The 12,632-nt window shown below is 49.3% G+C and overlaps 3 protein-coding genes across 3 annotated transcripts; 1 reads left to right on the top strand and 2 right to left on the bottom strand.

Annotated features, from left to right (window-relative positions):
* Positions 1-394: 394 nt before the first annotated feature.
* Positions 395-1,063, bottom strand: BC939DRAFT_504975 (uncharacterized protein; the record flags this gene model as incomplete). The annotated part of the gene is made up of 1 exon (XM_051560594.1): positions 395-1,063. The coding sequence occupies one exon, from the start codon at positions 1,061-1,063 to the stop codon at positions 395-397; it is 669 nt and encodes a 222-aa protein (XP_051410223.1).
* Positions 1,064-7,685: 6,622 nt separating this feature from the next.
* Positions 7,686-9,384, top strand: BC939DRAFT_457672 (uncharacterized protein). Its single transcript, XM_051556503.1, has 2 exons — positions 7,686-8,598; positions 8,755-9,384. The coding sequence occupies exons 1-2, from the start codon at positions 8,028-8,030 to the stop codon at positions 9,333-9,335; spliced, it is 1,152 nt and encodes a 383-aa protein (XP_051410222.1). The 5' UTR covers positions 7,686-8,027; the 3' UTR covers positions 9,336-9,384.
* A 477-nt stretch (positions 9,385-9,861) lies between these two features.
* On the bottom strand, positions 9,862-12,009 carry BC939DRAFT_478871 (uncharacterized protein; the record flags this gene model as incomplete). Its single annotated transcript, XM_051558806.1, has 2 exons — positions 9,862-11,336; positions 11,460-12,009. 2 exons carry the CDS (start codon positions 12,007-12,009, stop codon positions 9,862-9,864), a joined length of 2,025 nt encoding a protein of 674 aa, XP_051410221.1.
* Between the last annotated feature and the right edge of the window lie 623 nt (positions 12,010-12,632).

The raw sequence follows: 12,632 nt of genomic DNA, 5'->3' as shown, positions 1-12,632 counted from the left end.
CATCCATCCCTCATCATGATGAGGTCACGGGCCGGCGCTTCCGGGTCCGTGTGCTGCTGCATGCTTATGGCATCGCAGAGACAGCAATGAGCGTATGGGAACACGGGCATTTTGGCGGTTCACAGCCCCCAAAATAAAATGCTCAAAGAAGGATTTGTGCTGTCGTAAAAAAAATAAAAAATAAATGCGTCGTCGGCCAGTAATCATCATCCGTCCAATGAGAACCCGGATGGAGAACAATTACGTTTAGAAAAAAAGAGGATTTGTACAGTAAAGAAAGAAATGGGATAATAATGACTTGGACGGGTCCATCAATGGGCGATGCAGTGCTTGTAATTGGAACGAAGGGGCGGTAATGGCTCCTTGCGTCTTGCAGGAGAGAGGATTCGTATCCTTAGGCGATGCACTGCACGTTCTCCTTGGACTGATTTAGATGGCTGTGTCGGTGCATCATCCCATTCAGGCTGTTGCGACTTCCACTGAAGCGCTTCAACCGTTGGTACTGTTGCTGTTGTTGGGCTGTGAGCGTGTGAGGTTGCTGAGAAGATTGCACTGGTTCGTACTCGTCTTCACTGCTGCTGCTACTATCCAGGTGTGACAGCACAGGCGAGCAAGTAGGGGACACATGTGAGCAAGTCGACGATGCAGGCTGGAGGAGCGCATGAGGATGGATGCGACTATGGAATGGATGCGATTCTTGTGGATATGAGGAGGAGGACAAGGGTGAGAATGATGGGGATGATGCTGGTGAGATTGGCGATACTGGTGAGGCTGGTGATTCGGGACGTTCAAGCGCGCCGAGTCGTTCGTTCATTTCTTGCCGCCAATGGCTACGCATCTCCTTTAGTTCAGAAACTTCGGATGTGGTGAGCTTTGATGGCTCGAGTGCTGAGCGATCGTACTCGTCGCCGGGATATGTGAAGGAGATCTTGATAAATCTCGAGAACTGGACGGACTTGCAAATGCCTGTGCCCGGGCAGCTCGAGGTGGATGATGTAGAGCAGGTGGAGGATGCTGAGCATGGAGGTTGGATATCTCCTTGCGAGTGTGCGACTGATTCCATGGTGGGTGTAAAATGTGCTGTGTGAAGAGTATAAGTGTGGGGTGAGTGGGTGAGTGGGTGAGTGGGTGAGAGCTAGAGAGTGTGATGGGGATATCCGAAGAAAGACTGGAGAAGACAACCAGAGGTGGGGGAGAAAAGAGAAAGAAAGAAGAGAAAGAAGCGCCAAAGAAAAGGTTTCTGTATGTAGGACAATCTGAGTGGGCAGGGGGGTGGATGGGTAGATGGGGGAGAATATGCTGCACTACAGCAAGCGGTACAATAGGCTGGAGAATGTGTGTGTTGTTTGTGTTTGACTGCAAGAAAGTTTCCTTGATAGATTGGGGCTATTAGGACCTATTGAACCCAACTCTAATGGAGAATGAGAAAACTATGTGAGCTATGACGAAAACAACCGTGGACGGAGAAAGAGCAGAGGGAAAAAGGAAGGGATGCAGGTCAGACCGAGTTTTCCTTTTCTTTTTTTGTCCGGCCGTAGGACATACAGAAAGCATTGAATAAGCACGCGTTGTAAATTATATTGCGGAGAACTAGAACTGAAAATAAACTGGACTGACTGGACTACAAAGGGCGACCAAAACTGCCTTTTAACGAAGGACCCGCTCTAGTGTAAAACAAGTGTTCGAGCTAGTGCCTGGTAATGACGACCAACACGGATAACCACTAGCCAGCACTAGTCCCGAGCATAACCAACTCTTATGTCTCCTATGTCGCACATGGCTTGTACAAAGATCTGTACTATGGTCAGTCGCTAGGCTCTCGCTATATGTGTGTATACTGTGTATGGGACAGAATGCACCCAGTCTCTGCGCGTCTACCCAAGCAAATGTGCCATTATGCATTGCGGAGAGGTCTACAAAAGGCAGAGTAAGGGCAGGGGAGAGACACACAAAATGGGATAGTGCAGTAGCATCCAGCCTTGACGAGGTTGTTGGGAGCGGGATATACAAGGTAGGCGGTACGCATGCTATATGCTGTGTATGTGTGAGTAATATCCCATACAAACACACCTGTTTTAAATATATACATATATAAAAAGCTAAAGGGACATGGTCCGATGCTAGTGAAGGTTTGAAGGTTGAGTCTGAGGGAGAGGCAAGACAGGCACAACAGCAGAGACTAATGTACAAAAAGGTCCTGGTGGGCATATCGGGTAGGTCAGACACGCCTATACGCCCACACATGCATGCATACATGGTCTACATGTTCCCCATACGAAGGTATACCTCGCCAGGACCCAGTCTATGTCTCTCCATATGTAAGGTGATCGATGAAGGTACCAAAAAAAAACAAGGGCATTCAGCGTCATTTAACAGCTGGGAGGGACTAGAAAGGGGGGAGCAGCATTTTTGCAAGGAGCAAAAAGGGGATCGCAAGCAGGTTGGTATAGTTCATCACGATCCCGGAAATAACCCATGGACGACCACAAATAATGAGGGGGTTGAACAGAGTTGCATCGACAACGACAACAACGCAGCCTGTGTTTCTGCGCCCATTCTCTCTTTGTTCTTCTCTCCAAGAAGAAAAGCTGTGCGGACTGAAGAGATTGCCGTGATGACCATTTCACACACGTGTGAGATCGCTCCCGTCCATGGTCCCCCTTTCTCATTGTGCTCGCCACTTGACTAGGAACTAGCTGAACTAGTCGTAGAATATATTGGATTCTGAGACCTCCCCCCTTCCCCCTGCTGTTAATCAAGATAAGGACGCGCGATGCACCATGGAGGCGATGTGGTACAAGAGAGAAGGGAAGGAACTCAACTATCATCTGCACCATCGGAGGCACAATGGGAACGCGGCAGGAGAGCCTCGCCAAAACAAGGTGCAATGGTGCAGAAGTGCAGTACAGCCGCTCGGTATAGAAAGATAAAAATACAACAGTTCGTTCTCGTATTTCTGAGGGATCCATGGCGCCATTAGCAGGGAAAAAAAAAAAAAAAAAAGAAAAAAAAAACTCCGTGTTCTCAAAGGTGCGGAGCGCCACAGAATAAGTCACAGCTCATAAGATAAACGGCACCAGAAAGTGGAAAGCTAAACCATGTTCGGATACTTAAGATTTGATTTTTTTTCTTTACCTTGACCAACAATAAGGAGGCGAGAAAGGCTTTCGAAGGAGTGGTGAAAGGGAGAGAGAGAGAGAGAAAGTAAGAAACGGAAGTGGCTGGAGTACCAGAACGTTGTGCGTTGTTAATGTGCGATACGGTTGCTAATTCAAGGGGGTGGATGTGTGTGATGTCCAGGTATGCAGAATGAGGCTGAATGACTCGAACAGAACAGATCGCGAGGTAGGGAACGCGTCGCCATTTTATACCTGTCAAAACAAAGCAGCCTTGTGCCGGGGCGTCTGTGAGGGAGGGAGAGGCAACCCCACTGGTTAGGGGAGTGCAGGAAATTGAGTGCAGCGTATGTACGCTCGAGTGAAGAGATCCTGCAGCAGTGCTCGACCCATCATGCCATTGCCGCTCCCAGACGCATGTGCGTGTTTATTCCTCATAATGCTCGCAGAGACACCGTCCCATCTGCATGGTAAAGAGCTCCTTTCTTCATTCAATCCCCCATCCATGACGCTTCTCCTACTCTTCTTTTTCACTTTTGGTGTCGACCTTGACGCCCATGGCTCCAAGCAGGACGGAGACAAGGTGCAAGGAGTCCAACCTCCTAAAATGGCACAAGGTTCAGGCACAACTGAGACATGACAATATATTACATGGGATGGCACGGCATCGCATGGCATCGCATAGGGCTTCCCAAATGTAATCAAGACCTTGACTTGAACGTGCGGCCTCGAGGCGAGGACTTAAGAAGGAAATGAACCATGCAAAATTGTTCTTTGTATTTACTCTCCATGCGCTTGCATGAACAACAAAAGGAGAGAGAGCGGATAAGGACCTGTTCAATGCGATAAGAAACAGTGTTATTTTCCTCCGCTTGTATTCAGGAATATTTTTCGCTTAATAGATGATAGATGTGCCATCTTTTTATGCACTCACTCTTCCAGCCTTTTTTTTTTTTTACTCCCTTCAGTTCCGGTACATGTAAACTGAGGTGCCGTGTCCTTTGCGCCAGAGGGCGCCTATGACAGTCATTCTCCAGTTCGTGTGAACGGCCCGTCGGGAGATTGTGGATCAAGAATGCGCTGTGTGTTTGTCGCGTTCGACTCCCCCATTTGTAAACATTCGGTCTGTAAAATCCATCCTTTTTGTTTTGTTTCGGCCTGATAGTAAACTCCTACCATGTCCTCGTCCATCTGTATCAACGCTTTGTTCCCATTCTTCTTCTTCAAAAAAGACTTTCTTTACAAACATACCCCACGTACATCCTCACGCATGCCTAAATACACACACGCGTTTGCGGAGAGTGGGCGACGAAATAGTTGAAGTTTTGTGTTCATGCGCTTTAGGTATTCTCTAATGACACGCGTCCTACCTCAGATACGGTACACTTGCACAAAAAAAATATTCCTTATACATCCGGTACATCATCATGCGGGAGGACGATCCTTCGACAAAAGAGACCAACGCTAAATCACAAGCAGGGTTTGGGTTTTTTTTTTTTTTTTTGTCCTGGGGGTAGGGGATGGGGGTTCGCCTTTCAGTCTACTGTATTGTACATCATGAATGTCTCAAGCACTCAGAGCGTGATCCTTCATCTAGCATCCGCCCCCTCCCTCAAAGTGATCAGGGGTAACTAGACCAGGCACCTGTACCTTAGCAGTCATTGGTCGAGTCAAGACTGAAGCGTGGTCCGTTTTTGAAATGAAATTTGACCAAAGTACCACTATGAGTATTTAATAGTTTAATGAATGTACATTTACATCTCGTACCCACAACCAAAAAGCGAATCAAAGATGCACCTGCGAACTCTTATCGTTTAAGCAGAACGAGAAGGCAGGAGGTAGAGTGAGAGGTGAGGGTGCGGGACTATACGTTGCTGAGACAATTATGCAAAAACGTGGATGAGAGCTGCGTGTGCGGATATGAGGCAATTATGGCAAAGTCGGTTCGATGATGTCCAAGGTAAGATCGTGGGAGAAATCCCGAGAAGATGGTACCGTATATCATGACATGGATTGTTTGGAATGCAGCGGACACCAGCTACAGATGTCTAAAGGGCGTTTCCAAAAATTTCTTCCCTTTGGTATGTGAAACCCGAGTAGACCTTTCTGCATGCGGTCGTACGGGACGCGTCTGTGGCATGGTCCAGTACGGGAATCCAGAAATCAGATTGATCTACCATGTGCTAAAATCCTCGGCGCACTTTCTTACATCAATCGCAAAAAAATACGTTTTTGGCCCTATTTCGATGGTTCCGGTGGTTTTCGGTGAACGCGACAACATTCTTATAGTTCTGTCCATCTAGACGGTTAGGTGACGACGCTATGTCTCAAAGATGACCAGCTGGACTAACTCTTCCGCTATGCTGTTTGAGTGAATTCATCGGCTCTATCTCTTCCCGGGATTGATGTCTCTTACTCCTCCAAAAAAAAATAAGGCCACACTCTTGTCGCCTGGTCTGATCGACTTGTACCGCCTCGTGATCATCGTGACCAGTTTTTTGCCGCGTAGTTCGGCACGTCGCACTTTGTAGTCTATGATTTAATCTCACTGAATGACCTTTAAAACCAAATCCAGGTCAAGAACATGAGGTAAGGTGCCAACAGCTGGACGATTCACACGATCGTGGACATCAGGTTCAGGTATCCAGAAGTGACTATTGCAGGTTGCCGCGCGAGTGACAGTCCCAAACTGATCTATGTTTAGTCCGCACTGACGTTTTGCAGCTATTGGATTTTACCAAGGCTGCACCTTTTTCTTCTCCTGCAATCTCATCTCTGTACCCTTATTAGGGCGTCATTCGGCTGGGTAGGATGCCGATGTGCGTACCAAACAACCGGCAATTGATTTTTCTGAGCACACGACTCACGAAATCCCCAGCAACAAAAGTTGTCTAAAGATAAAGACGTGCCTCTGCTGCTTTTCGCAGTATAAATTTGCCCCGGTAGGCATGCATTGCCTTCATGGCCTTCCTTGTCCAGGCTCGCAACGAAGATTGGCCAATAGTTTTTATGGGGTATGCAGCCGCGTGGTAGACAAACCATAATTGCTTTTGTGTCCGGATTTTTACATACGCGTGCAACCGCCCAATGAGCGACGCTCACTTTTCTCTCCCCACCGTCCCATACTAGGCTACTCCCCTCTTACACGACGCACTTCCTCTCTTGGAGGGGGGAAATTAAAAAAAAAAAATCCTGGGGGATGTTGTTATGTCCTTCATTAAGTGCAATTGTTGTTTGTGATGATTTTTTTATGGCGTGGTACAAAGGAGAGCACTTCCCTTTTCACATATACGTTTTCTAGGTTGTCTAGGAAGTTGCCACGCTGTCATTGGTTCGATGTTTATTACTCTTTCCTCCGGCCAATTGATAGGTTGCCTCGACGATTGAACTTTCCAGCCCTCACCTTGTGTTTCTTCACCGTTCCGCCCCTCAACCTTAAACTCTTGCTCATCTTGCTGCATGCCAGACGTTGTGATGTCTAATCCGTTTAAGAAAACAGAAAGAGAGCGAGAGAAACCCGGGTGTAAAATAATCTTAACGGCCGCTTTCGCTGTTATCTTTCTCACTCATCTTTGCTTGTATGTTTGATTCCCGGGAGTATAACTTCGACTGCAGTATTCCCGCGTGCGGACACACAATCACAATCCAGACTCTAGACCTTGAGATGCCGTTCTTTTCTTTCGCTATCTTTACGGGCCAAGAGCTTTGTTTGATCTGCAGCCCGATCCAAAAAAAAAAGCACTCTGTTTCTGAAGCGAGGATTTGAGACAAAGTGAATAGCCAGGCTGTGCACGCCAATGTATGGGATCATGGGCGATTCGACGACACATCTATGATAGACTATAAAGGCACTACTGCTCTTCCAATCAATGACCCATGCAGACACGGGCACATCAGACAGAGAGAGCCGTCTTAATTTAATTTATGGCCTCAGTCGAGACAGCCAAAAATCGAGACAGCCATAACGGTGATGGAGGAATGCGATACTCTCATACCGAGGCTTTGAGGCGGTATCGATGAACTTGAAGGAGATCAAGGGCGGTTTAGATTGGATCCAAAATAAGATAGTAGGCAGACAGATAAACTAGAAGGAAGTCAAACAGCCTTTTTTTTTTTTTTTTTTTTTTTTTGGAAGAAAGCCCGGATGGGCCGGTGGGGATCAATCCGCTCCGGTGAGAACCTTCGTGAGAAACGCAAGTTTGTTGTGCTCTTGGGACTTTGTATTTTCTAGCCCTTATCAACCCCCCTCTCCCCGTCTGCTTTTTTTACTTTTCTTTTTCTTGTCTTTCACTACTTACTTTACACCTCACACTCCTCCCCTCCTCCCCCATCACTCTCTCCATCCTTCAGGACTTCCTTCCCTCTTGCCATCTGCTGCAAGAAAAGGCTGTTTCCTTTTTTCCCCTTTCCCTCCTCCCTCCAGTTCGAATCTGCCCACACACAGCCTTGCTGCTGCTGCCGTACTGCAACAAGCACACGTTCTAATTTTAGTGCTATTAACCTTGCTATTTACTTTATTCATATTTCCTATTCCTATCGCCTTGGCTCATCTCTTATTTTTATTTTTTATTTTTTATTTTTTATTTTGGCTTTCTGTCGCATGAGAATGCAAACGGATGGATGAGCATCAGCAAAGTCTCCATTCCCATTCTATTCACGATTCTTTTTTTTTTTCTTTTCTTTTTGCATCATCATTTCTCGGATCCTTGCAAGTTTAGATCTTCTTTTCCCTTTATTTCTATTTGTTGTTTCCTCAAATTATACCCCCTTTCTCAAACACAGCAAATCATATCTTCTTCTCTTAACCCTTCCCCTCCTGTCCCTGAGAAATAAAAAACCCCACTAATTCAACATACACTCCCTCCCCTCTCCACTCCCCGATACCCTCCCCTCCCTCTCGCAACAAACAAGATGCCGCCCTTCGAGCTCCAACAAGAGGTCCTGCCGATCCAACTGCCGATGCAGCCCCTGAACATCTCGCGGCGCCGCGCCTCCCGCGCCATCGCCCTGGGACTGCCCAGCCTGAACACTGCTGCCATCTCGGCCAATGACATCGAGAACGAGATGTGGGGATCAAAATCATCCGCCTCTGCCACCGCCGATAGTGTCTCCTATTCAATCCATTCTCCTTCCTCACTATCATCGACGACGAATGTGCCGCTGTGGAATACAAAGGCCGGCCACGGAACAGGGCCTGGAACAGGACCACCAACAATGTCGTCGCGGGAGAACACATACACGTCCCCGTTGACCTGGCTATCGCGAGTGATCACGAAGGCAGGTCGGGACGAGCGGTTGCATTACCATTCGAACGGACATCACCACCACCACCATCACCATGGTCATACCCGGAGTCATAGCCACAGTCTCCACCATCATCATCATCAGCAGCTATCGCCATCTGCACCGCTTACCAAACAGCTCTTCAGCAAGGCCACCGTGGTGACATTAGAGAGGAAATATGCGACTGTTCACTGGGCTGGTATGTGTCATCTTTTATGGTTTAGAAACGTGTTGTTGTTGTTGTTGTTGTTGATGTCTTCGTCCTCTCCCCACCGTCCGTTAAAGTAATCGTCTGTGCTCCTTTTTTGCTAACCATTCCTGCTTACATGTATATATCTCAATGTCCTTTTTTTAGCCGAGTTCTACTGCACAATCAGCTCCCCATGCTTCGCTCTTCCGTTGCTCCTCTACCTCGACCCCCGCTTCCGTTGGTCCTCGCCCGATATCCATATCACCCATTTCGCAATCTTCCTCTCCGTCATCACCGCCGCGACCTCGACCCTCTACCACGCGACCCTCTACAAGATCTTCTCGTCCCTCGATGCCTGTTTCGCTACCATCATGTTCTACATGAATACCATCCAACTCCTCCGATCCCTCCCTGAACCCTACGCCCTGATGGTCCCGGATTTGATCTCGACTGTCGTCCATTGCGCCTGGACCCCTTATCTGCTGGTCATCAGCATGGTCACACTCTTCATCGTCTCCTGGAGACGTACTGCCATGCTCTCCTTGTCGTTGATGGTCTTGATGATCCCGGCCTCCATCTGGGGGTTCGCCGTCCATGAGGCCTGGATCGGACTCGCGGCCGGTTTAGTGGGCTTGTCCATGTTCGCGGCTGATCGGTTCAAGCTCTTTTGTGGACATTCTTATTGGCATCTCGCCGGGGGTCTCAGTCTGTGGTACGGCATCGCCAGCGCTGCATTGGCAAAATAAAAAGGAATGAGGGGGAGGGGAGATAAAAGCATCTGTACTGTACATTATAGAAAAAAAATAAAATAAAACTTCATTGATATGGGACTGAGCGTCCTTTGGCTACATACTGTGTTCTTGTGCTATGGTGTTCTGTTCTGTTCTGTTCTCTGCTGTGCTCTGTTGTGCTATGCTGTGCTGTGCTGCGCTATGTTGTGTTGTGTTGCGTTGTGTTGTGTTGCGTTGTGTTGTGTTTTGCTGTGCTTTGCTGCGCAAAAGATCGAAACAAAAGGACAGGGGAGTCGAGTTTATTTATTACAGCGGGAAGCAAAAAACAGTAGAACAAAAAAACAAAGAAATCGGCGCATCCAGCGAGGTTGAAGGTTCTTCTTTCTTTCTTTTTCTTTTTCTTTTTCCTTTTCATTTTCTTTTTCATTATCTTTTTTTATGGTAACAATTATTATAACATTAAAGTAATAGTCTCGTCTCTTTATACGCAGACTCACGCTGTCGCTGTCGCTTTCCTTTTTCTTCCTCCCCTTCTTTCCCTCTAACCAGCACGCTCGCTCACAAGGGGAGTGTTGGCCAGAGGTGCCAAAAGACTGATCAGTCTAGAACAGCTCATGACAAAGACATCGTTCCCACCACGACTCTGCGCATGCTTAGCCCAGCCCACATGGAGCTTCAGCTTGGCCAACTGCTCAAATCGATGGAAATGTGCACCCAGTCCGGGAACCCGGGCCAGGACAAATGCCAGGTCCGAAGCAAATGTGTTCGCACAGGCCGATGCAAGATCGAAATCCAGATCCTCAGCCTTGAGGGGTCGTGTCTGTTGCTGTTGCTGCTGCTGTTGTTGCTGTGAGGATGTTTCGGAGAGAGATGACTTTGAAAGGGGAGCAAGTATAGATGTGTTGTTGCTATTATTGTTGGTGTTCTGGCTCGCGGGGAAGGGATCTGAAGGGGATGGCTGTGGGAGGGAGGATGGGTGCGAAGAAGGGTTGCCAAAGAACCGTGCGCTGCTGAAGAGAGGTAGACTGGGTATACGGGCAGCGTCTGTGGTGCCTGGACTTGAGTGGCTGCGCTGGAGGGTTCTGGAGAACCTTGATCGGCTGTAGCTGCCGTTCTCTCGTGTCTTGCGGCTTGGTGGCGCGGGGCGTGTAAAGGGCGCAGGCGATCCAGAGCGTGTCTGCCCCAGAGATGAGGAGGACGAGGACGGAGATGAAGAGCCATAGGGCTTTGTCTCGAGGGAATAGAGGGGCTCGACCGACGGCGACATGGGATGACAATGCTTGTCCAGGGCCATGTCCATGATGATCTGTTCCTGCTCGCCTGCAGAAACGGACCGCTCCAACTTTCGATTGCGCATACCGTGGCGATGGCTGCTACTGCTGCCGCTCTCTAGCTGGTAATCCATCGACGTTGTCTGGGATCCCCGCTTGGCTAGCTCAAGGTCAGCGAGCATCTTTTCTTCCCGCCCCCGCTTACCGACGCACATCATGTCTTCATCATCTTCCTCATCCATGTCGTCATCAATATCCATCTCGGAAGATGATTGCCCGTGGCCGCTATCCCGTCTACGGAGTCCACCCTTGGCCTCGATTTCGGACAGAAGCTCGTTTGTATTTTGTTCAATCATCTCATTGTCGTCTTCTTCCTCTTCCTCTTCCTCCTCGCCCTCACCCTCGTCATCGGCCTCCGCGTTATCCTCCTCTGCAATCGTATCATCCTTTTGGCACTGGTATTCTGCTACCGAGTGTTCGGTATAGCGGTGAGGGTTCCTCATCATATCCATAGCGCGCTCAATCTCACGGTGTCGCTCCCTGGCGGCGGCGCTGCCGCAGACCACGCGTCGGTATTCTTCCACAACGTCGCGGTAGAGCTCAATTGTGCCCTCTGCCGCAAATGTAGGGTTCGCAACATGCCACTGTAGAGCATGGTTCTTCCAGCCCTGTCCGCCACCATCGCCGCCATGATGGGTAGTCAGGGGTGCGCTTACTTGTGCAGGCGGGGGAGCAAGGACGACACCTGAGATAAAAGGATGGCATCAAAGTAAAAAAAAATTAAGCATATGTTAGATATCCCTCGCGCATTTTACGTGAATAGAGCCTGGTGACACAACCAATGGATAGACAGGGTTCTTGCACTTACCCGCACTGACCCCTGTGCCTGTGGCAGATGCCGGTGTCGAGTGATTTGTCACTGTGGGGTTGACTGTTCCTTCATTGGTATTGTTTCCTTGGGCCGGTGCCGGTGCCTCAGGTGCAGATGCAGAGGGTGTCAAGACTGGCGGCTCCAGTCCGCCCTCGACAGGGATGACCGTTCCACAAACGCTCTCGCAGCCAAAGAGGTAGGCGCGCTTGATGAAGCTGTACAGGGTCTCGTATTCCTCGCCTGGCGGGTTGCCAACGCGATCCGGCAATGCGTATCGGACGTGGTTCCGGAGTGGGTGATGGTAAAAATGGACCTCTCGCGAGTGAGCAGCCTTCCAGCGGGTGAACAGTTGGAGGAGTCTGTGTTTGCGGAGATGAGGGTGTGTGAGGGGATGGCAGTGTTCGTAGAAGGTGTGAGATGTGAGGAGGAGCGGCAGGATGTGGGTCGAGTAGAGTCGAGGGGTGGTGGCGATCGGCAGGAGGAGGCTGAGAGTCTGGTTCAGGATCTGGAACCAGATCTCAAGAGGGAGGTCTGGGGTGGAGGGCATGGTTGTTGTGCTCTGGATGGGGTGGCGGTGAGGGATGGTGAGGAGCTAAGAAGGGCGGATCAGGAGCGAAAGGAGCAAGGAGAGGGTGAGATGGTGAAGGGCGAGAAAAAGAGGGAGGTGGGTTTGGGCTTATTTGTATACAAGGTAATGGTGCGATTTGGGGGGGAAGGGGGGGAGGGAACGATCTGCAGCAGTGGATGGGGGTGATGATGAATGATGATGACAAGAGGGTATGACAAGCGAGGGTGGGACTATAAAAAAAAAAAGGGCGAAGGTGGTCTGTGTGTCAGATAGCCAAAGAGGGGCGACAATGCGGGAAGGAGGAGGAGAGGAAAGAGGAAAGAGGAAGAGGGAGATGGAAATACAGGCAGCAGGAGGAGGAAGAAGAGAGGAAGAAGAGAGAGAGAGAAAGAGAAAGAGAAGAAGAGACGAAGTGGGTCAGTCGGGAACGCAGGTTAGGAGGAAGCGATATCAAAGGCCTCTGTGGATAGCAGAGGACTGCCAGATGCTTGGGACAAAAGGGCGAGAGGGCGAGAGGGTGGTGCATGGCAAGAGCGAGTATGCGGACACGGGCACGAGCAAGAGTGAACGAGAATCAGAAGGACAGGAGGGAGAGAGTGGGA

Source organism: Gamsiella multidivaricata (assembly GCF_025024155.1).
Source record: "Gamsiella multidivaricata strain RSA 2152 chromosome Unknown BC939scaffold_51, whole genome shotgun sequence".
Taxonomy (NCBI): Eukaryota; Fungi; Mortierellomycota; class Mortierellomycetes; order Mortierellales; family Mortierellaceae; genus Gamsiella; species Gamsiella multidivaricata.
Note: the sequence above shows the minus strand (reverse complement) of the source record. Positions and strands in the feature narration are given on the sequence as shown.

What these genes read in the sequence shown, in the direction of transcription:
- BC939DRAFT_457672 (XM_051556503.1), top strand. Translation starts at nt 8,028, where the DNA reads ATGCCGCCCTTCGAGCTCCAACAAGAGGTCCTGCCGATCCAACTGCCG. An exon ending in TGCGACTGTTCACTGGGCTG is followed by an intron (nt 8,599 to 8,754) that starts GTATGTGTCATC and finishes TCCTTTTTTTAG; the next exon opens with CCGAGTTCTACTGCACAATC.